This window comes from Periplaneta americana, chromosome 16 (assembly GCF_040183065.1).
Source record: "Periplaneta americana isolate PAMFEO1 chromosome 16, P.americana_PAMFEO1_priV1, whole genome shotgun sequence".
Taxonomy (NCBI): Eukaryota; Metazoa; Arthropoda; class Insecta; order Blattodea; family Blattidae; genus Periplaneta; species Periplaneta americana.
In genome coordinates this window covers 175,897,565-175,923,728 of record NC_091132.1, presented here as the reverse complement: position 1 = coordinate 175,923,728, position 26,164 = coordinate 175,897,565, and the positions used below count along the sequence as shown (strand labels likewise).

Below are 26,164 nucleotides of genomic sequence, written 5' to 3'. Positions count from 1 at the left end.
GAATGTGGTGCGATACTAATTGTCATTTATTTATCTATTTATTTACTTATTTATTTATTTATTCATTTGTTTATTTATTTAAACTGGTAATGGATATTACGTGAAAACGGCTGAACGGATTTTAATAAATTACCCCTCACTTTGAACTTGGAACTCAAATTTTTTCGGGAAAATAGTAGTTTTCAGTGAAATGTCAATTTTTCAAGATAATTTTCCTATTTTCCAAAATCCATCTGTCGTCAGTTTCGAGAACTGGCTAATTGCATTTCAGAATAAAACAAAACACAAACTACAGTAAACAAAATTACACGAAGGCCATCATCTGCAAGAATGCTGACATATTTAGAGCTCAAATTAATTGGTTATTAAAAACTTAACTTACTAAAAATAATTTACAGGTTCGATTCTGTGGTGTGTATTTTTCTGGATACAGCTGTGTATTGGTTATTAAAAACTACAAACCTTGAGGTGGTTTGATGACATTATTACCAGCAGAAATGAAATATTATTGTAGTTAATGCCATGCTGTGACTATTTTTCATTAATTATACATATTAATGCTATATTGATGATAAGAAAGTGAAACGTTTTGGGGTTATATAAGTAGATATAGAGAATAACTTAAATTAAATTTTGAATTCTATATTTTACTGAGTGGTGGCTATATATTATATGTTACTGAAAGCTATAAAACTTACGTAAGATAATAATATTATAAATCAAATATTTTTATAGTTATTAATCAAGTGGGGTTGGATCTTTTTCATTATATTTAATGGCGGTGTGGTGTAGATATTTATATGCAGTATTGGCTCGAGAGAGAGTGTCTTTCATTGTTATGGAAGCAAATAACTTTCAGAATGTCTGGTATTCTTCATTGAAAATAAATCTGAAAAATGTTTATTTGAACGTCTAATGACCTTAGTTTGCAGCATTTGCTGCACAAGCCACTAGTATTTATATATATATTTATTTATTTATTTAATCTGACAGGATTAAGGCTATAAGGCCATCTCTACTATCCTACCACATAGCACATATAAATATAAAAAAAAAAAAGAAATACATACACTGATGAAAATAATACAAATTAAATTAAAGTCCTATAGAGGGTCAAAAGGGTCAAAAGAATACTATAGAGCTCTTATCGAGCTAATACAAAAAAAAAGAAAGAAAAACAGATAGCAATGATGATAGTGATAATTGATAATAATAATAATAATAATAATAATAATAATAATAATAATAATAATAATATCAGTAATTATACGCTTTGTATTAATTCCCTGTGGTGAAAACTGTACTTAATACACGATATTTCCTTCCAAATCCCATAATTTGTTGTTAATTTTTTTGTATTTAGTTCCATGTAATGTTTTTATCGACAGTGTTTGTATTCTATACTGCATTGGATAGGATTTATATTCAAATCTACGGAATATGAACTACCATGCAGTAATTTTTCATATTTTATTGTCGTATGTGTCTGATTTACATAATATTGTTTTAAAGGAAGATTCATGTGAATCGGGTGAAGTGAAAGAGGAGGTCAAACTGGAAGTAACGGGAGAAGAGAATGAAGTCTTAACTCAGAGGTGAGTGAAATATATGAGTCCTTACTTCGTCGTTAGTTTCACTGCTTTATTAAATTATGACAAAATAAATATATTTGTAGTTTCAACATGACTATAGTTCATATGAAAATTTTAGCATACTTCGCGGACTTAGATGCATGAATTATTGACTCTCCAATCACCAGAACGTTTAGAAAAGAAAATGTGATAACTTGGCTAGAGTCTAAGTGTCTTTCAAATCCCCTGATATCGCCATGTTTAGATCTGCCTTAATCTTATCACATTTAATGCAGGACATTGCACATTGCACATACCAATGGTATGTACTCAGGAATTTGGTTTCTAATTTTCTTTAGGTTCTAGTAGTGGGTTATTTTACGACGCTTTATCAACTCCTGTAATTATCTAGCGTCTGAATGATTTGAGGGTGATAGTGCCGGCAAAATGAGTCCAGGGTCCAGTACCGAAAATTACCCAGCATTTGCTCTTAATGGGTTGAGGGAAAACCTTGTTACAACCAGGGTTTGAACCCAGTCCCGCTCGTTTCACAGTCAGGCGTACTATTCGTTACTCCACAGCAGTGAACTTTTCCTTAGGTTCAATTCGGCAGTTGTGATAGGCTTTTGTTTATAGCTTTGAAGGAGCGTCTTCAACTCCTTTCAGTCCTTCTTTACTACAGAACCAACACATCGTAAGTTCAAACAAGAAATTAATAAATCTTGGAGGATTTGAATATTTGGACTGACGAATTTCATAAGTTTATTATTATTATTATTATTATTATTATTACTACATTTAGTAGTATTATTATTATTATTACTACATTTAGTATTATTATTATTATTATTATTATTATTAAATTTCTGAAGATTATCGCTATACAATTAACTATTCGCGGAAATCTATTTTTTATTTCTGCTATATTCGTTTGGAAAATTACAGGACTTACAAGGACTTATCATGGTGAATTGAAAAGGCGGTAATGCCGTATATTTTTGGAAAGAGGAGGCAAAAGTAAGTCAGCAGGTGAAATTTTTCCGCCTGTGCTCCATAGTAACAAAAGTTATGGGACTGTAAATTTAACATGACAGTCTGTGGCAAGTGACTCAATGTGCTCACTTAAAGGTTAAAATGAAGTTGTTTTCGAAGTCACTGCATTGCAGCTGTTGTGCATTTGCATTGAAACATTATGGACATCGATCTTCATGCAATGAAGAAATGCTGGGCGAAAATAATTGCGAAAGCATATCCATTATATCTGCCTTCCGCATATTCGATGAAGAAGAAGCATATGATTTGATGTTATATGGGCCAGCAGGTTTATATTTATGGAATTTTTTCTGTCATTCGGCTGACACAAGATACATTAGGGAGAAGATCTGTCCGTCCATGGAAATGACTGGCATAATCATGTAGAAGTGTGTTGTAGCAGCCTCTGATGCTACTGTGGCATAAATCTTCTTCCTTCATTTGAAACGCAGGGTTCGCCCGGAATGAATCTCTATTTCAAATCGACTTTGATCAGTGTTGAGGATCTGGCGAGGAGTCAAGCCATGATCGATGTACAACTGCTTCATCTTCGACACAAAATTGTCCGAATTCTCCTTCACCTCTATCTCTTTGATGGGAAGTTCACTTTATGCATCACAGAACGAGAATCTCCATACCCACAAGTCAGAAGCTCTGAAAACGTTGATATTTGTTTGAAATAGTGCAGAACTATGGCATTAATGTCCGCCATTCCAGGTTTCTTCTTCTTCTTCTTCACTTTTGCATCGTAATCGTCATGCATCTTCTGTGTGATGACAGGGAATCGATTTTTTTACAGAAGTGAAGGATCGTCTCTTTTCGCTGACTGTATCATTCATATAGCTTGTATAGCTTCGAGCTTGTAATCGTCGTCTGGTTCTTTTAGGAGAGGGAGCGTAAGAAGATGTGAAGATGTTTCTGTCTCTTCAGCATCCTCCGCTTTCTGGCCGTCTTATTGGCGTCCCGTCATTGGTTCGTCTTCGACGTCACCATAAACTTACTGTCCATCTTCTCGTCAATAAGGAACGACGTGTACGCTTCCACGACCTCCTGTTCGTCCTTTAACTCATCCCTCAATTGAATTTAACACCAGGATGTCTGTGACTGACGGTTTAACGTCACTGGTCACAAACTCGCGCACCAGCAGTTGAATCACAACTTTAGGATCCATCCTGTAGACCTATAATGATACAAACGGCAACAATTACTTGTCACACGCTCCAACAGCGCACGAATGAGAAACAAACCTTCAGCTTGGAGCTTTAACATGTAGTAGCGTCAATATGCATACCCTTCCGTAAGAGGAGAAGAGCTGGCTTACGAATTCGTACGATGAGAGGCGAGGAGTGTCTGATCAGTGATCAGTCACATAGTCTGAACACAAATCAAACATAAGAGTAGCTGTAACAACAGAATTAGCTCGAGCAAGACTAAGATGGCGGAAAAATTTCACCTGCTGACTTACTTTTGCCTCCTCTTTCCAAAGATATACTGCCTTTTCAATTTACAATGATAGAAGGTTCCCTTGTTAGTGTGGATCTATCATAACTACAATCGATCTTTTATTCACAATAAAATTCTTGACATGCAATACTCTTATTTCATGTGAACTAAAGCATCATGTTTTGTAGTTACGAATTGTATTATATACAAGACTGTTCGAAACTGAGTTATTAATGTTCATATTGGTGATTCCTTGTGATTTAGACGTTCTTTCGACTAATGGGATATTTCTTCGTCAGTGTTGCAGTTACCCCTGATAGTGGAGTTGCAACTTTCTGCGAAAATATTCCACAAGAAGAGTACGTGCATAGCGACGAGAAGAAATACGATTGTGACGTTTGCGGAAAATATTTTCCCGACTCTGCCAGTCTCAAAATCCATGGACTGATCCATACAGCCGACAAGCAATTCAATTGTGAAATGTGTGGAAAGGGTTTTTCATGCTATGCCAATCTCAGTAGGCATTCACGCGTGCACACAGGCGGGAAATCATACAGTTGTGACGTATGTGGGAAGTGTTTTTCGTGCTCTGAAAATCTCAGTATGCATTCATGCGTTCAGACAGGCCAGAAACAATTCAGATGTGACGTGTGTGGAAAAGTTTTTTCATATTCTGCGTATCTTAGGAGGCATTCACGCGTTCACACTGGCGAGAAACCCTTCCGTTGTGATGTGTGCGGAAGGCGTTTTTCCGTTATCGAATATCTGAAAAGACATAAACGTTTACACAGCGGCGAAAAGCCCTTGAATTGTCAAGTCTGTGGCAAACGTTTCTCTTATGAGGGAAGTTTGAAAGGTCATATACGCGATGTTTGTGGCAAGGCCTACACAAACACGAGTGCTCTAAAAACAGATGAAAGCAAGAAAACTGGCGAAAAATCGTACTAGTGTAATAGCTGCAGGACCTTTGCGGATTACAGTTACTTAGGCCCATTACACACTTGAAGAGTTTTCGCTAGCCAGAAATGTGTTCCGATAAAATTTAAAAATTGATAACGTGGATTCAAATGGACGTCCACACACTGGAAAAGATTCTCGTTCGACGCAAAAACCTCTCGCGAGTTTCTAGCTGGAATCGGTAGCTCAGCGAATTTTCTTGACACATTTATCAAAGATGTTTGATATTTATACTCTTTATGACGATTGAATGTACAAAATGATCTCAGAGGTGGCGATGAATTGTATTGTTTTTATTTGAAAATGAGGAAAGATGACTGATAATTGTAGTCAGACACTTACCGAACTTGTATGATGTCACCCGTAGGCCTATTTATATGATAAACAGGATGAAAATTATAAAAACACGAAACTTAAAGAAGAAATCTGGAGACAAATATCAGATTATCTGAAAATAAATAGGGCTATATTTTATTTTGATGAGATTTAATAGTGAAGATAATATTAAAATGGATTTGAGGGAGGTGGGATATAATGATAGAGAATGGATTAATCTTGCTCAGGATAGGGACCAATGGTGGGCTTATGTGCTGGCGGCAATGAACCTCCGGGTTCCTTAAATGCCAGTAAGTAAGTAAGTGGGATTTAATAGTATTGATTAAACATTTGAAATAATGTATCTATATGTTTTAACAGTTTACGTAATTTTAATCAGAACATAGGAAAGAATCCTCTATCATATCATGAATAGCAAAAAACTGTGGTCCATTCAACCTGAAATAACGCCTAAACGTATCATCATTCAAATCGAAAGCAGTGTCCAAAACTCGCCCTTATTTTCGTAAGATACAATGTGATTTTCAGGTAATTCTGGCTTTAATTTTACGCCTACTTTTTCTTTTCATTAACAAAATATGTTCATGTAACTCCATTTCCTCATCATCTGAATACTCAGATTCAACATAGCGTTCGTACGTAATTTGTAAAGTACGACAATATACTTACAGGTTATATATTTAAGTACGACAATATACGTAAATACATAACCTATAATATTTCCCCCAACGAGTCATTACTATAATCAGAAAAATGTTTTCTGCATGAAGGCAGTGCATAGATGATCATAGCGAGGTGTGATCTGTGATAGCGAGAACTCGCCAAGTGTGTGGAGGAAGGCTCTTCGCCTCTTTCTCGCAACACATTTCTCGCTAGCAAAAACTCAAGTGTGTTACGGGCCTTAGGAAGGCATTGACGCTTACTCTAGGGAGGAACCTTTGATGAACCTTATCTGGCAACACGTCCGCGGAATTGAGTATTCTCAGATTCTATGCACGCATAACACATTCCAGAAACCTTTCATTCGTGGTGTGTGCGGAACAGAGTTAGTGTATGACAGCGTTTTGTATTCACAGCTCGCGAAATCACTGTCCAATGTTATTTTCTGTGTTCTGATGGCTTTTAGAGATTGCAAATATTGCTCAACATGAGCCCCGTAGTTATTTTTTGTTGTTTTGCAAATTGAATACATGTACCGGTGTTATGTCTTATATCAATAATAGTGGTTAGCGCAACAAGTGTACTGAAAATAAAACGCGGTCTTAGAATTTTTTCGTCCAATAATATTCACGAGTGATAAGGGTACCAGTTTTGTTTTCCTTCAAGTTAATCTTCTGATTTGCAGTTGTCTGCACTCTGGAACTGTCACATTCACGTACGCTATGAGTCACAATTGGCGATTTCTCACAGATGAAATTTTTTATCTATAGTCACAATCGGAAACATTGACAAACCTGTGACTGCAACAAAATTACAAGTCTTCAAATCGCACTTCACCACTAGTGTGGAAAGTATTGCGGATATGGGTTACCTTAAAAATTTGTGCCCTTATCAACTGTGTCAGTCATAAATTTACAATGATTATGGGGAACGTTTACTTTTTGGATAATCTGAGAGGGGAGGTCATGGAATTGATATGCTTATGTGAAGAATATGTGACGTTTTTTCAGTAGGTTATTTTACGACCCTTTATCAACATTTTAGTTTATTTAGTGTCTGAATGAAATGATGATAATGCCGGTGAAATGAGTCCGGGGTCCAATACCGAAAGTTACCCAACATTTGCTCATATTGAGTTGAGGTAAAACCGTGGAAAAATCTCAACCAGGTAACTTGCCGCGACCGGGAATCGAAGCCGGGTCGCCTGGTTTCGCGGCCAGACGCGCTAACCGTTACTCCACAGGTGTGGACGAATATGTGACGTCTAGTAAACTAAACAGAAGCATGCCATAGTGCGTCAAACAGTACACTATATTATATTACATTACATAATATAGCATAATGTAATATGTGATATAAATATATGTGTATTTCTTTTAGATAAATTGTTGTACTGGCAAGAAATTTTCACAAATGTGACGTTTGTGGAAAGAGTTTTCCGCGATTGGTACATATAAAAAGGCACCCATCCCACGGTGAGATGCCATTCAGTTGAGACATGTGTGGAAAATATTTCTCGCTATTACGAAATCCAGAATAAAAAAACGGGAATATATATTCCTGAAGTGTAAAAAAAAAAAAAAAGTCATGTTTCGTATACACTCAGCCGAGGACCCCTTCAGTCATCACATTTGCTAAAAATTTTTCTCGATCTCAGCAATCGTCAAAATGCATTTACGCACACATATAGCTGAGAAATCGTTATGTTGCTATGTGTATATAAAGTATTTTCGCAATTGGTATATCTGAAAAGACATGGAACGACACCCATTGTGGAGAAGTCAATCAGTTATAATGTGTGTAGAAAACACTTTTCGAATTCGGATTTTCTCAAAATTCTTATTGCACGCCTACACACTGGCGACTGTTATAAAGGTACATCTACACAGTTCAGCTTTTCTTTCAACTTTACGCATTCAAGCGATGCTTGCAAGAGTGATAATATTAATTAGTATATAAAACATTAAATATGACTCTCAAACCGGCGCAACATGTAGGCACAAAATCTTCATGCTTCTTAATTGAACACGTGTTAATTTTAGAAAGCTTAAACGTCTACTTAATTTTATATCCATAAAGCAAAAGATTCATATTTTGGCCATTTTTCGAGAAATCTGAGTGTTCCCTCGCTTTCGTTTAAAGACACCATCTATTCAGTCAGGCGCATTTTTTACTTTCAGAATTTGTTTTGCAGCAAGTAAAACATCATGCTGTAAACACTGGAAAAATAAAGTTCGATTGATTATTTCCAAGAAATGCAATATTCTCATGATTATCTCTAATACCAAGTGTTAACTTACATAGTGAACCTGTTATTTAAATGCGACAGTTCTGCTGATGTTCCGTACATAATTTCAGTTTTATGGATTCAGTGTTGAAATTAAATAGTTTAATTCATTTTACAATACGGTACCCAGAAAAATCTACGTTGAGTACAGTGTTTTGGTGAAATAATTAATATTCAAGATGTGTCATTTTACGACTATTCAACTTATAGGATGCATATGCGATATTTGCCAATAACGTTTCACAAACTCCTCAAAATCAACCGATCACAGTTGTGTTTGTTGATAAGACGCGTTCGTACAATTTTAGTGTTAATCACAGAAAAACGAAAAATGCCTACAAAATGTAACTTTGAAAATTGCGTTTTCAATAATTGTAAGTTAGGGTAATCAATAACTGTCTGTAAAAACCTTCTTGTTTTTATTGTTAATGTAACATTTCAGCTTATGTTTCTTTTTAGGTTAAGTATGTTGTTGTTGTTTTCTAATGCCAGGCGTTTGACAATAAAGTCATTTGGACTCTTGCACTCCAATATTTTTCAAAGATATTATCATGACCAGCCACTGAAGCACAGATTTTGAGGTGTTCCGAATCCATATTGGAGTGAAAAATGGCAAGTTGTAGCCGATTTAAGTGAACACCATATTTTAAAGTTTTCGTGGCTACTTCATTCACACGCAACTCCCAGAATGTCTGGGGGACCACACCTACTGTTGGTCGACGGGTCCATTGGACCTAGCTGGGAGATCTTGTTGATCACCAGCTTTCCCTCGTTAAGCTTAGGTTAAGTATTTCGTATTTCAGCTCTGAGTAATTGGCAATAGTATTTAGAATGCCGTGATAGCAGTTCCTTTCTGAACTACATTACGAGGAAACATTATAATGTCTTATTGGTGTGTTTTGCAATAATTATATTATCATTTATGTAAGTAATTCGATTTTGTAAGTTATTTGATTACATTCTTGAATAATCTTATTAATCTGTACTCGTGCAATTATCACTGATAATTATCAATATATGTCACTCTGTTCACGTATTATAAGTAGGGCTAGGATTTTGATGAAATTGCATCTTTTTTCTAGTAAGCCAGAAACATAGCTGCTTTAGTATTTATATCTTACGTGATAAACTGAGTGTTTTAAGACATTTGTTAGGGCACTTTTTTTTTTGCATTTTTTGCCTGTTTCAACTCATAGGAGTATCTTTTGTTTTATTCGGTCATTTTTTAAGCATTTTCATTTAATTTTGGCCATAAATTCCCATTATAAATGTAAAATAATGTTTATTTCCTTTGATATTTTCTTTACATATCTTGTCCATTAATACCCATTATTTTGTATGATATTTTAATCATTTTTCTACACAAATATTGTCATTTTAACGTAGTAACACCCCATGTAATGACGTCCAACCACCCCTTCAATATAGACCCCTCTATAGTAGCTGCTAATTCCGGATAAGAGAGGCCTTGTGGTAGACTACAATGAAACTAAAAGTAAAGTAAATCAATGGCACTACAGCCCATGAAGGGCCAAGAGCGACCAGCTGACTGCTGACCTCACGTCCACGTGCCGACGCAGAGGTGAACTATCATACATGGAAACTACATCAGGTAAAATAATTAATTAAAGTGTTCTACTTAGAAAAAGTTATGTAAAATTTAATTTAATTACTAATCTAAATATCAAGTAGTACAAAATCTTTTCTTCCTACTAAGCCAATTATATAAGATTAATTTTAGGGCATTTTTTTTTTTTTTTTAGTTTTTCAGGTTATAAATGCATTGTTTTTAGGACTTTTTAGGTCATCAAAATCCTAGCCCTAATTATCAGTCTTCATGATTTGTAAACACTGTCAGATTGCATTTTAAACTTCATGCAGTTCAAGAAAAATTAGGTTCAAGTACCAAAATTTCGAAAAATCGCTAAACATCACGAAGTTGGCATATTTCTAAAGATTTTCTTTTAAGCAAAAACTATTTTTATTCGAGTTAAAGCAACGTATAATGACCTGAGTAATGTGCCGTATTATATTTATATCTGCTATTTTTAATTATTTTTTTTTCCGTGTTGCATAAGTCTCTGCGATGAAATTGTTAAAATATATATTATTTATCAGATGAATTGATATCCTACTATATTACATTGATGATCTCAAAGCTGTCTTTGTGGTGGCAACCTATGTAATTTGTTCCTCTAGTTTCAATAGTCCTAAAGTAAAGGGTGGCTCTTTCCTCTCGGGAAAAGATAATCACATTCAATAGTTAATATACTGTATACAGATCATTCCTTAAATGTAATAGATCTTCCTGTAACTGTTTTCTGCCTTATTATGTAGGCCTACCCAACAGCATGGCAACAAGAACGAGATTCACTGTAGTCCATTGATGCTATCAAGGAGGTTTTTTTTTTTTTTTTTTTTTTGTATAAATAATAATTATCTTTCCACCAAAACGGATGCTCCCTGGACCAAATTATCGTATTTTATAATTGTTTGAATGCAACAGAAGCCAGAAATCTTGCTAAATATCTTATTGCTAAAGGACTACGAAACGGTGTTCCTGTATTTATCAATTACCACAAAAACTTTTGTCATTTTGTACTCGCGAAAAACTGCTTCCATAAAATTTAATTATTCTCTTAATAACGTCTGTATTATTAGGAAAAATTATGTTAAAGTTCTTGGTATGTTACTCGATTCTAAATTATATTTATAATCATTCAATAAGAATGCTTAGTTTAATAAGGTCTATGACTTATTCTTTTTCTACTCCTATGTCTCTATTAATTCTATACTGCAGTTTGGTTCGATGTAAATTTCAATATGCATCTGTAGCCTGGAATTCCATTACTTCTACTGATTCGGTAACATTTGAAAATATTGAAAGAAAATATATTTCCTTATGTGCTTTTCGATTTATACCCAATTCCTCTGACTTTAATTATGAGATTACCTGTAAATATTTTAACTGTTGTAGCCTTTTTTCTAGACATCAAAATCTTAATTATAATTTTTGTTTTGCAAAGTTATCAAGGGTGATATTGATTGTGAGTCTGTCATAAACAACATCAGCTTTCGTATTCCTACGAAGGGTTCAAGATTTCAAAATAATGTTTACAACAGAAATTCAAAAACTCTTTCTCTAGTCTGTAGATGCATAAAATATGCCAATTTGCGTGGGAACAATTTAGATCCTTTTAAAGTATAGTTCTGTTTATTAGTATTTACTGTCCTTGTTCTCAATTTTATTTATGTATGTTTTTCTTGATTTAAGATATTATTTATTTATTTTTGCACCTTTGTATCTTCTGTTTGTGTATTGTGCTGAACTATAATTGGCCCGTGGCTGTTATTCAGCATACAAATGTTAATAATAAATAATTTTATTTTTATTATTATTATTATTAACTACTTAAAAAATTCCTTTCCAAAACAGCCTTCTAATGTAGGTCTACTGTTTACGTACAGGTCAAAAAATAGTTTCTGTGCGTTGATCTTGAGACGTCTGACGTACTTAGGCCCAATTGTATAAAACTCCCTGACTAAAGATCAACTTTGATCGAAGATCGAAAAGTAAACCGAGTTCAGACACTTCTTCTATTGTATAAAACTTTTCTGCGATCAAATTACCTTGGTTCAAATGCAATCTAAGTTCACGTGAAAAGGATTTGGCAACATCGCATAAACAGATGAAATACGTGATGCGCGGACCATGTTATACAGGTTTGTTCAGTGTTGCCAATCTAGCGATTTTAACTCTTTTTCAACAACAATTTCTTTTAACTTTTATATTGCTTAAATAGGGATTTAGTGACCTTTTTAGCACCACATAGTGACAAAATTTAATCTTTCTTTGTTGATCATGAGAAATCTAGCGACTTTACAACTACTTTTTGGCGACTTTCCGTATTACACTCTGTTGGAGACACTGGTTTTCTTTTTTGCAATGTAAATAATGGCGGACAATAAGAAGAAGGTTGACTGTTCTCCAAGTTGTTATCATGTTGTGGTGTTTGATACTGCTAAACATAATAAAGCTTTATAAAACGACAATTTTCGTTTAGTAATACAGTTAATTGAACATTTATGAATGTACCTATCATATCCATTAATAATTAATGGTTGTTATAAACATAATATAATTATAGGTTATGTTATTTGATACTGCTGAACACGATAGAATATAAAATATAAGAATGTTTGTGTATTAAGGCAAGAAATTGAAAGAAATATATATAAATATACCTAACATATCTATTAATATTAATAATAATGGGTATTTTATTTGCACAATCTCTCACTCGTATATTTCAAACAGAAAAGAAATAACTGAACTTGGATCATCTAACTTAATCGGAGAAATTTCTTCAGTCAAAGTTGACTTTAGTTTGTGACAAATTAATCTCAGATTAGACTTTATACAACACAAAATTCCAAGTTCAGCTGAAACAAGGATCAATTTAACCTCAGATCTAAGATTAAATGGTTTATACAATCGGGCCTTAATCTATTAACCTATGTGTCACGGTCTTCTATGTGAACAGATATCACTCTATAGTACATACTCAAAGCAGTGTTGCCAACTCGACGGAAATTCCGTCAAAACTGACGGAATTTCAATGTAGCGGACGGGAAAAAAATGACTGACGGGTGACGGATTTTCTGGCGGAAATTACGATTTACATCATCTTTTGACATTTTTAGCTGCTGTCATTTTTAATTTTTTGAAGATTTTACTTTTTATTTGAACAGCCCTGCTGCCTATTCCCTACTATGTTTAGGAATCGCTGTTTCAGATTTCCTCGTAATCAAGTTAGATGTTGAAGAATTATTATTTTAATCAGAATTGGTAAGTAAGTTGTGTTAAAATTTGCTTTGTATTTATTTATTTAAATTTTGACGGATTCTGACGGATTTCCAGGTGTTATACTGACGGGAATACAATTTGTGTTGGCAACACTGACTCAAAGTGCAGTTATATAAATTTGCTCTATCAGGTCTAATTATGCCGTGCTAATTTTCGACTTGACCATTGCTTAAGAGTGACAGCTGAAAACAGGTATGTAAATTTGATTTTTTAAATCACAAAGAGGTATTAAGCTATATTGTTACTTTGTGTGCCACAAAATGATAGGGAGCAAGGATATCCACACACATTTGTGTTTGGCTTTCAATCCAACTCTTCGTTGTGATGTAGCCCTACATCGCCTTAGAGTAGATGCGTAGGAGAAACTATCGAACTGGTACTTCTGATGATTTTTGAAGTGAAAATCATTGAATTTGGGTGAGGAATTGTTTTGTGGAGATGGAGTTGAAAATTATATAGGTAAATGCATTTGATGGAAGAAGAATTTTTGGAAAATGTAAAGCACGCTTAAAATCTAGAGATGCATCGTGATTGAGGTGAATGTGTTGAGGTTTCTAGTGAAAAAAAAAATGAGAAGTATGGATATAAAACATAATAAAGTACGTATACAATGTTATGTGAAGTACACGTAATTTTTATTAATGGAATAAGTACTAAATATTAGTAAATGATAACGAAATAAACACAGTTTTCGTAATTTGACTCAATTTTTATATCCTCCATTATACAAGTTCTGACAATTCCACTGAAAAATAAGTCTTTCTCAGCATTAGACAATTTTGAGTGTATAATTACGAGGCATAGCAAAAAACCTAAACTAACCTAACCCAACCTGCCATCAGTTTCCAAATGCAAGGCATATCAAAAGCTTAAACTAACCTAACCTACCACATACGTAAATTATATGTAAGGCATAAGAAAAGCCTAAACTAACCGAACACTAGGTTATGTTGGCAAGATTCAAGAAAAAATTGAAGGTGTTAGAGGAATCGAAGGAAGGTACATATTCGCCAGTTTAGCGATTAATTGTTTCGTAACTACAATTTTTTTTATTACTATACCTAATTTATCTTTATTGAACGCTCACGAGTATATAATTTCTATTTTATGCACGTTTTATTGTAATTTTCTGTCCCGAGATCATTAAGAATATTTAATATTATTCATGTTCATTTCCTCTAATTGTATGTCACGAAAAAGTAAAGGAATTCATATTGTAGATATGAGAGAACATGGAATTCAAGATGATGCACATGATTTATGAAACGCTGTAATTTAAACAATATAAAATAAAATTCCGAATTCTTACCGACTTGTGAACCAGAGCAATGTAAAAATCAGTCTAGTATATACAGTCACGAAGCTCAATACGTACTAAATATGCATCCTTAGATCGTTGCTAACCACTAGGATCGCTACTATCGCCTCATTAGAGACAATGCGAAATAGTACCTGCACAGTCTATTGTTCCTAGTACTCTCATAAACTCATGTTTCGTGACTGTACATACTAGACTGTGGTAGTACATACAGTCACAAAGCTCAATACATAGGGAATATACATCCAATGACAGTTGAACTTTAGTTGCTAGCCACTAGGATCGCTACTCTCGCACAGTCTATTGTTCCTAGTACTCTCAGTTGCTAACTGCTGGAGTATTGTATTTCGAGAAATGCAAAAAAATCCCTTCAAGCTTCGTGACTATGTACTAGACTGTGGTAAAATTTTGCCTATAATTCGACATACGAATCGGATCATATAATAAAACTTAGTGACAAATTCTATCATGAAATCTTCAGCTGTGTTTGTAAGACAACTTCTGTAACTTACCCATAGAATCACTCCTGTAGGCCTACACATTCCTTTGTGTTTGTGTTAATTAGTTATTACTCGTATATGTTAGCATGCGCACATAAAAAGTATACTCGCTAAACTTAAATGTCGAATTATGATTTAAAAGCTAGTAAGTCTGATTCAGGTAGTTCACATTCTGCGTGTTAATTGAAGTTACTTAATTTCCTCTTTCAGTCGTAATGGATGTGATCAAGATGGAATCTGGGTGCGACCCACTTGCTATACAAACAAGTGGTAACTCAGGTATAGAAGAGAAGAAGCCTTTATCTGAGGTAATTTGAGAGCAATTACTATTTATTTTCTAAATCCGTCATTTACAAATAGAGAGCGGATTCGTTTGTAGTTAAATATTTTTCTTGCTCGTGATGAAACACAATTAACAAATTTAAAAATCGTGAATGTAAAGTCTCAAGCGTAAGAACGGAATTTTATTTCACATAAAAACACATACTGCTTGAAAATCTGTGAGTACTCCTTTTCAGGAATTATGCAGTGGTTTTTAGAAGAACTTTTTAATAATTCAAAAATAAATCACTTATATCAATTAAAATTACATTATCCTTGATTTTGTATTTTGTGTATTGTTGCGATTATGCTGGAAAAAAATATGCAATAAATCTAATCTTTTATTATCTGCATTAACGATGTTTTTCACACAAAGTATTTCGCTACTGGTTTTTGAATAGATAAAGTACACGTGCATTCGTTTACATCAGTGCGATAAATAGAATGGACGGTCTTTATAAATAGTGACGCAATTATCGTGAACAACTTGATATATAATTATCGTTCAGTTGTTTTGTCCTTTTTTTCCAGGGACGAAATTTTCTAGATGTGCACGTCACTGAAATAAAGGAAGAATGCATGGATCACAGATATGATGTGAAATCAGAGATGACATTTGAGGAAAATGCAGTGCCTGTTGACTTTCCCATCGTGAAGAATGAAGTTGAGGTGAGTGCAGTTTATGGAGTGTGTTGGTCGGTAGTTCTCCCTCTGTTATTTACTGGATGATGTGGCTGCTACAGTAAGTGATCAGCGAATACAATATTATTGTGCTCATGCTTTCGATTTCAACGTATAGCCCCGCCATTTTCAACTTGTGTGCCGCGAATGATCCGCTGATATGTCGCGAGAAAATGAGCTTTGTATAGATTCTCGAATCTATAAATTGGAAAAACGAAAGTTACTCTTATAATTAAGTATAACTTTGTAAACTTACTGACTACTAGTATGTACTATTAATACATTAATGTACACAAAATTTAATTAATTTTTTTTCTTTACGGATTAAATTATTCCTAAATTGTCGAAGTCCTGTATAAAGGAACGGAAGAAAATTAAACTTAAGTATTTAAATGCTTTGAGAATAACTTACAAATTAATTTATTGTCAACAGTTAACGGTAAAAAAAATTTCTTTCGCATTAAAATGTTATATTAGAAACACGACTAATATTTTCAGGACACGTAGTACTACGATGCATGCGATTGAAATGTTATGACTCTAGTATTACGTCACGCATTTCTTCCGCTCTATTCTCGTCAGCCATTAGCAGTAGATGGTGTAGATGTGCGATCGGTATAGAAGAGAATGATAACTGACTCGCAGTGAGGGTTGTCATGTCATTTAGACCCGTAACACACTTGAAGAGTTTTCGCTAGCGAGAAATATGTTGTGAGAAAGAGGCGAAGAGCCTTCCTCCACACTCTTGGCGATTTCTCGCTATCACAGATCACACCTCGCTATGATCATCTATGCACTGCCTTCATGCAGAAAGCATTTTTTCTGATTATAGTAATCACTCGTTGGGGGAAATATTATAGGTTATGTATTTACGTATATTGTCGTACTTAAATATATAACCTGCAAGTATATTGTCGTACTTTACAAATCACGTACGAACGCTATGTTGAATCTGAGTATTCAGATGATGAGGAAATGGAGTTACATGAACATATTTTGTTAATGATAAAAAAGTAGGCCTAAAATTAAAGCCAGAAATATCTGAAATTCACATTGTATCTTACGGAAATAAGGGCGAGTTTTGGACACTGGTTTCGATTTGAATGATGATACGTTTAGGCGTTATTTCAGGTTGAATGGACCTCAGTTTTTTGCTATTCATGATATGATAGAGGATTCTTTGCTATGTTGTGATTAATATTATGTAAACTGTTAAGACATAGCTACATTATTTCAAATGTTTAATTAATACTATTAAATCTCATGAAAATAAAATATAGCCCTATTTATTTTCAGATAATCTGATAATTATCTCCAGATTTCTTCTTTAAGTTTCGTGTTTTTATAGTTTTCATCCCGTGTATCATATAAATAGGCCTACGGGTGACATCGTACAAGTTCGATAAGTTTCTCACTGCAATTATCAGGCCTCTTTCCTCATTTTCAAATAAAAACAATACAATTCATCGCCACCTGTGATATCTTTTTCTACATTCAATCGTCATAAAGAGTATAAATGTCAAACATCTTTGATAAATGTATCAAGAAAATTTGCTGAGCTACCGATTCCAGCGAGAAACTCGCGCGAGGTTTTTGCCTCGAACGAGAATCTCTTCCAGTGTGTGGACGTCCATTTGAATCCATGTTATCAATCTTTGAATATTCTCGCAACACATTTCACGCTGGTGAAAACTCTTCAAGTGTGTTACGGGCCTTAAGTTGGAATATCGTACTAGTCTTGAATTGAATTATAATTTAAAATATCACTGTGACTTTATTAAATCTTTTGTGCTGACCCTCAAGCTAGGCGCATTCCCAAACCCATACTGCCTGATTACACTAAGGTTCACTGCGAATCTATGTTTGGAGCAGGCAGCCCACCTCGTCCCTAGGCCAGCCTCCTCCGTGGATCAACAGCCGGCATTGGGGGAATGTTTGTGGAATGGAGAAATGTTGACGGAATAACGTAGATGGTTAATATGGGGAAATGCGACAACTCCGTGAAAAACCCCCAACTGCGACCTCTTCTGCAACAAGCGTCACTATAGTCCAGCCTTAAAAATACCTTCTTTTACGTGTTTGTAATAACAAAAGTCGCCTCTAGTTAGGAACGACTCCTTCAGATTATATGAGTGTGCCATATGTTCGAAAAAGTTGAAAAACGTGAAATTTATGCACCTTATTTTTGTCGTGGGGACTGCGATGTTGAATCTTCATTAAATCGTATTCATTTTGATGTTTGCAGTGAGTCTGATAATTTTTACCCCATCCACTTTTAGTGTAATTTAAAGTCCCGCATAAAGACGGGTTACTGTGTGATTAAACTTTTGGCTTTCGTTTGGTATATAGTATAAAGTTAATTGAGTTTCTCTTATTTATTTCTTCATTCACTCACTTCTTTATATATAAATTCTCCTAACATATTCACGTCATCTGCATAGACAAGCAGCTGATGTAACCTGTTCAATTCCAAACCCTCTCTGTTATCTTGGACTTTCCTAATGGCATACTCTAGAGCAAAGTTAAAAAGTAAAGGTGATAGTGTATCTCCCTGCTTTAGCCCGCAGTGAATTGGAAAAGCAACAGATAGAAACTGACCTATACAAACTCTGCTGTATGTTTCACTGAGACACATTTTAATTAATCGAACTAGTTTCTTGGGAATACCAAATTCAATAAGAATATCATATAATACATCCCTCTTAACCGAGTCATATGCCTTTTTGAAATCTATGAATAACTGATGTACTGTACCCTTATACTCCCATTTTTTTTTCCATTATCTGTCGAATACAAAAATATCTGGTCAATAGTTGATCTATTACGCCTAAAACCACACTGATGATCCCCAATAAGTTCATCTACTTATGGAGTTAATCTTCTCAAAAGAATATTGAACAAAATTTTGTACGACGTCAACAAAAGTGATATTCCTCGAAAGTTACTACAGTTAGTCTTGTCCCCCTTCTTAAAGATAGGTACGATTATGGACTCCTTCCATTGAGAAAATCCACAAACGATTAGGGAAAACACGGGAATTTTACTGGAAGCAAGTAAAGAGATAGGTTTGGAAGTAAATCCCGAAATGACAAAGTGTATAATTATGTCTCGTGACGAGAATATTGTACGAAATGGAAATATAAAAATTGGAGATTTATCCTTCGAAGAGACGGAGAAGTTCAAATATCTTGGAGCAACAGTAACAAATAGAAATGATACTCGGGAGGAAATTAAACACAGAATAAATATGGGAAATGCCTGTTATTATTCAGTTGAGAAGCTTTTATCATACAGTCTGCTGTCAAAAAGTCTGAAAGTTAGAATTTATAAAACATTTATATTACCGGTTGTTCTGTATGGTTGTGAAACTTGGACTCTCACTTTGAGAGAGGAACATAGGTTAAGGATGTTTAAGAATAAGGTGCTTAGGAAAATATTAGGGGCTAAGAGGGATGAAGTTACAGGAGAATGGAGAAAGTTACACAACACAGAACTGCACGCATTGTATTTTTCACCTAACATAATTAGGAACATTGAATCCAGACGTTTGAGATGGGCAGGGCATGTAGCACGTATGGGCGAATCCAGAAATGCATATAGAGTGTTAGTTGGGAGGCCGGAGGGAAAAAGACCTTTAGGGAGGCCGAGACGTAGATGGGAAGATAATATTAAAATGGATTTGAGAGAGGTAGGATATGATGATAGAGACTGGATTAATCTTGCTCAGGATAGGGACCAATGGTGGGCTTATGTGAGGGCGGCAATGAACCTCCGGGTTCCTTAAAAGCCAGTAAGTATATAAATTCAATCACTCGGTCATTTTTATATATTTACATAATATTTGTTCCTTAATTTTGTGAAATGACCACGAATTGAAGACTTGAAGAAGCCAGACAAGCTGGATTTGCAGCAACAAGAAAGTTCTACATTTCGACTGTTGATGACATTACCCCTTGGAATGTGGCATTTATTGCTTGCCATAATCTTTGGTGAATGACTGTGAATGTTAGAGCGTTCATTACTCGCGATCGTCAAGAATATCCACAAAACACAAAAATCACTGTGACTGAATCGTTATTAACTGTCAGCAATTTTTCCTGTCATACTACGGAGCTGTGTTACATCCACCTCTACAACAATGCTTATATTCTATTCTGCATTAGGTGGGATTTAAATTCAAGATTGGAATGTATAACATCGCATGTATTGATTGTTCATGTATCATTGTGCTACGTGTGTGTTTTACATTATCTTCTTCTACAGGAAGAGTTTTATGCATTGGATGAAGTGAAGGAGGAGGTCAAACTGGAAATAACAGCAGAAGAGAATGAAATTTTAACTGAGAGGTGAGTGAAATATATGAGTCCTTATTACGTCGTTGGTTTCACTGCTTTATTTAAATAATGACAAAATAAATGTACTGTATTTGTTTTTTTTTTAACATCATTATCGTTCATATGAAAATTTTAAAATTCTTTTCGGACTTAAGTGTCGTGAACTATAAACTATCCTATCACCATTACCATACCAAGACTACGGTATACTATTACTACAACTGTTGGAGCTGATGTTGCTGCTGTCAATGGGAATACGTGTCATAGTTCATTTTTTCCTTAGGTTTGTTCCATGACTTCTAATAGGCTTTTGTTTACAACTTGGAAGTGGGTCCTACTCCTTTCACTCCTGTTTCTTTGGTACAGAAGAATTCAAGCAACGAAATTAATAAAGCTGGAAGGGCTTAAATTTTCATTTGTTATTGTTGTTATTATTATTATTATTATTATTATTATTATTATTACTATTATTATTATTATTATTATTACTACTACTACTACTACTACTACTACAAATACCACCACGATTACTACCACTACTGCTACCATTTCTACTACTACAATTTTTACTATTGCTATATTAAGGCCGTGTCTCAAAGCTACATTTTCAGCTGAAGTGAACTAGATTGTTGACTAAATAGCCGGATGTGACGTCATAAGTTATGAGCCAAAGCTACATAGTGCATAGCAATCAAGTCCGTAGTAGCTAGTCAATGAAAATGCTTGCTTGATTGATGACTTTTTTACTAAATAAACATGGATACCTCATCAGCAAATGGGGTTATGAAATCTGAAAATGCTTTGGAAGTGAAATAATGTAAATATATTGTAGAATAACACGTTAACTTTGAACAATGACATCGTTAGTACCTTCTGTACAATGTTTTAAACATTTCTGTAATATATTAAGCCCTTATCTTTTCCACATAACTCGCAATGAAACTGCATTAGGACACTGCCTTCTTAATTTAGTGCTGCACCGTGATGTCACGGTTTTTAGAAAAATAATCTATAAGAAGGCCATGTTTCAAGCATACATGTCCAAAGCTCCCTAGTGTGTAGTTTATAAGTCACCTAGTTGCTAGTCACTAGTGTGTAGTATGGACTTGAGCTTTGAGACACAGCCTTAATATATTACCGCTACAACCACCACCACGATCATGACTTTCATACTCAATCGGCAAGTCTATCGTGCTATCAAAAAGGAGTGCATTATATGGCAGTAAAAATTTTTAATAGCCTCCCTATCGATATAGAAAATGAAACTCAAAACAAAATTATTTAGGGCCAAATTAAAGAAGTACCTAATTTCTCACGCCTTCTATTCTGTAGGTGAATTCATGGCATTCAATAACACTTCATGAAATTGATACTAAAACTTTGTGTTGTACTAGTAGACTATATTGTAAATCACGTCTGTTTATATTTCATCTAGACTGTGACTATAAATTAAGACTTTATAATAGTATTAAGTTTTTTGACTTGTTCCATATTCTAGCTGTAAGCATGTATAAATATCATGGAATGTTAATAAATACAATACAATACATTACTGCTATTACTATTACCATTTCTTCTACTACTACTATTTCTTCTACAACTACCATTCCTACTACCACGACTACTATTGCTACAAATACTGCTACCATTTCTACTACTATTACTATTACTACTACTAGTACCTATTTGTAAGTCCACACCTGTGAAGTAATGGCTAGCACGTTTGGCCGCGGAACCAGGTGGCCGGGTTTCATTCCCGGTCTTGGCAAGTTCTCGTTGTGGTTTTTTCTATAGTTTTCCCTCAACCCAATATGAGCAAATGCTGGGTAACTTCCGGTGCTGGAACCCAGACTCTTTTCACCGGCATTATCACCTTCATCTCATTCAGACGCTAAATAATCAAAGCTGTTGATAAAGCGTTGTAAAATAACCTAATAAAAATCATTTGTACTGCTACTACCACTATTTTATTACTACTACTACTACTACTACTCAACTATTCACGTTGACTTTATTTGTGTGTATTAATAGAAATTGTATTATACAAAATTGTGTTTTATTGTAATTGTAGATATTGGTTTCAATTAATATTAATCATTGTGTTAGGTTAGTGTTAACCAACAGCTGTCGACTACTACATTAACCCTTAGAAGCCGGATGACTTATACCACTATTGCACGCAAATGTTTGACTCAACCAGGGCTTCGTATCACTGCATAATCGGGTAAATTCGTATTGCGTTCGTTAGCCGAGCGGTGTAAGGTGCACAAGATATGTTCGGCCAGCATATCACTAAGATCGCATCCAGGCCACTGCAGTCAATTGAGCCTGAGGCAAAGGATGGGGAGGGACTATGTAAAACAATCGGTGACTGCAGTTCAATTGATTTTGCTCCTCTTTTAAGAAAAAAAAAATACAAAAATATTTTGTTTTAATCAAGTGCAATGTCTTTAATATTATACTGTATAAAATTAAAGAATATCAACGTATTTTATATATAAAATACAATTTATAACATACTAGCCGTACCCGTGCGCTCTGCTGCACCCATTAGAAATAATTATAAAGTAATTACATAATCAAAATAGGACGTTTGATCCAGGGAACATTCGTGTTTGATAGAAGGATAAATCGTTTATTATGTTACTTAATTTAAATTGTATTAAAAAAATTAAAATGCGATCATTGATCCAGAGACCACTCGTTTCGTCATAGTTTTAGGAAATACAGGAAACAAATGCCTATCAAGTTTTCTGTGCATAAGAAGCTATTTTAATCTTACCTGTCCTCGATTTACTCAGAAGTTACTGTAATAACATTATAGCGTTATGTCTATCTAGAGAAACTACACTTTCAAATTGTAAATGAATAATTAATTATACAATTCGGTTAATTTAGCTTCTGATATTACTTCATACAACCACAGAAACATTCTCTGTAGGCCATGTTTAATAGCTTTCGATTGTTGTTGTCCAAGGCCTCTTATAGACGAAGTCATTTGTTTTTTATTTCATTACACCATCTTAGATGGCGTTATTGTAGTTTTCAAACTCATTTATCTCATTAAATGTCAGCCCTATCATAATTTTGCATGGTGTAAAACTTATCTGAAATTATTTTTAATCAAACCTTTGTTATGTAATATTTTTCATGAAAATTAATAAGGGAGATATTTCGATTTATTTAATTCAAGCCCCCTTATAACCCCCCTTTTAAATAAAGTATTTTGAATGCCATATAGCCTAAATTCTAAGTTACAACGAACTTAATTTATATTCCAATTTTCATATAAATTGGTTCAGCCATTATCGCGTGAAAAGGTAACAAACATCCAGATAGACAGACAGACAGACACACAAACAAAAATTTCAAAAAAGCTATTTTCGGTTTCAGGGCGGTTAAATATATATGTTAGGACCAATTATTTTTGGCAAACCGAAAATTACCAGAAAAATTTCGGCTACAGATTTATTATTAGTATAGATTGTATCACGTCATGACCATAATATTATTATTATTACTATTATTATTATTATTATTATTATTATTATTATTATTATTATTATGTATTTTCGTAATTATCTATTCATTTTGTCATTATTGTTTATTTGTATTTGTCTCAAATTTTAATAATTATTTGTATGCACTGTGTCTTATATTATTCCAGTCTTCATTTATATGATTTCATTAATTCATTTTATTTAATTGCCTTCATTTTAATTATCTCACTGTACTAATTTTAATAATTGTTTGTGCTATTTACTTTGTTGCATTTGGTCAATGATTAATGTAGACTATTTTATTGTTTGTATTTTCATCTCGTTGCCATTTTCTATCATTCATTCTCATCATCATTTCTTGTTTTGTTTTATTCTGTATCGTGCTAAACTGTAATTGTCCTTGTGCTGTTGCTTTGCACGTTAATATTCTAAATAAATAAATAAATAAAATAAATAAATTATGTTATTATTTTTATTTTTATTACTATTAATAATTTTTTTATTTTATCACTACATTTAAAGAATCGTACAATATTGCACTATACTTTTCTAACGTTACATATAATTGTCAGTGTTGCAGTCAACCATATTAGTGGAATTGCAACATTCAACAAAAATATTCCAAAAGAAGAGGACGTGCATACTGAAGAGAAGAAATATGATTGTGACGTTTGCGGAAGGAGATTTCCCGACTTTACAAGACTCAAAAGCCACGGCCTCGTGCACACTGGCGACAAGCCATTCACTTGTGACGTGTGTGGAAAATGTTTTTCTCACTCGGGAGACTTCAAAAAGCATTCACGCGTACATACAGGCGAGAAGCCATTCAGTTGTGACGTGTGTCGAAAGGGTTTTTCATGCTCTGCAAACTTGAAGAGGCATTCGCATGTACATACACGCGCAAAACCAGTCAGTTGTGACGTGTGCGGGAGTTGTTTTTCGAGTACGAAAAATCTCAAATGGCATTCACGCTTGCACACCGGCGAAAAGCCGTTTAATTGTCATTTTTGTGGCTTACGCTTCTCTTATGAGGGAAGTCTGAAGTGTCATGTACGCTCTCACACTAGCGAGAGGCCGTACAAGTGCTATGTTTGTGGCAAGACTTATGCAGAACCGAGCAATCTATTAACGCATGCACGCGAGCATAGAGGCGAAAATCCGAACTAGTGCCATGACTGGGCGAAACTTTGTGTATTGCACGCTTAGGCAATACGCAGAGTTTTCGCCAGCGAGAAATGTGTTGCTAGAAAATTAAAAAATTGTTAACATGGATTCAAATGGACGTCCACACACTGGAAGAGATTCTCTTTCGAGGAAAAAACCTCGCGCGAGTTTCTCGCTGGAATCGGTAGCTCAGCGAATTTTCTTGACACATTTATCAAAGATGTTTGACATTTATACTCTTTATGACGATTGAATGTAGAAAAAGATATCACAGGTGGCGATGAATTGTATCGTTTTTATTTAAAAATGAGGAAAGATGGCTGATAATTGCAGTCAGAAACTTATCGAACTTGTACGATGTCACCTGTAGGCCTATTTATATGATACACGGGATGAAAACTATAAAAACACGAAACTTAAAAAAGAAATCTGGAGACAAATATCAGATTATCTGAAAATAAATAGGGCTATATTTTATTTTCATGACATTTAATAGTATTAATAAAACATTTGGAATAATGTATCAACATGTCTTAACAGTTTACTTAATTTTTTTCAGAACATAGCAAAGAATCCTCTTATCATATCATGAATGGCAAAAAACTGTGGTCCATTCAACCTGAAATAACGCCCAAACGTATCATCATTCAAATCGAAACCAGTGTCCAAAACTCGCCCTTATTTTCGTAAGATACAATGTGATTTTCAGATATTTCTGGCTTTAATTTTAGGCCTACTTTTTCTTTTCATTAACAAAATATGTTCATGTAACTCCATTTTCTCATCATCTGAATACTCAGATTCAACATAGCGTTCGTACGAAATTTGTAAAGTACGACAATATACTTACAGGTTATATATTTAAGTACGACAATATACGTAAATACATAAACTATAATATTTCTCCCAACGAGTCATTACTATAATCAGAAAAATGCTTTCTGCATGAAGGCAGTGCATAGATCATCATAGTGAGGTGTGATCTGTGATAGCGAGAACTCGCCAAGTGTGTGGAGGAAGGCTCTTCGCCTGTTTCTTGCAACACATTTCTCGCTAGCGAAAACTCTGCAAGTGTGTTACGGGCCTTACACAAGTGATAAATATTTCTAGTGTTATTCTTTGGCAATACCTACGAGGTATAGAGTACTCTCAGAAAGCAAGCATTGGATTTTGTCACAGTGTTTTTTTTTTTT

General features: G+C 34.3%; 1 protein-coding gene across 5 annotated transcripts in view; it reads left to right on the top strand.

The window, feature by feature from the left end:
- LOC138692019 (gastrula zinc finger protein XlCGF26.1-like) overlaps positions 1-26,158 on the top strand; it is a 94,588-nt gene extending 68,430 nt beyond the window's left edge. For 2 of the 5 annotated variants that reach the window (XM_069814806.1, XM_069814807.1), the window contains exons 4-9: positions 1,513-1,595; positions 4,346-9,210; positions 15,182-15,279; positions 15,824-15,961; positions 20,237-20,319; positions 24,380-26,157. In XM_069814806.1, the coding sequence (XP_069670907.1) occupies positions 1,513-1,595; positions 4,346-4,994 (732 nt within the window). In that variant the 3' untranslated portion in view covers positions 4,995-9,210; positions 15,182-15,279; positions 15,824-15,961; positions 20,237-20,319; positions 24,380-26,157. Of the gene's footprint in view, positions 1-1,512; positions 1,596-4,345; positions 9,211-13,138; positions 13,346-15,181; positions 15,280-15,823; positions 15,962-20,236; positions 20,320-24,379 lie in introns of those variants that run through there. The other 3 variants (XM_069814808.1, XM_069814814.1, XM_069814809.1) reach the window with 3 other exon arrangements.
- The last annotated feature ends 6 nt before the right edge of the window (positions 26,159-26,164 follow it).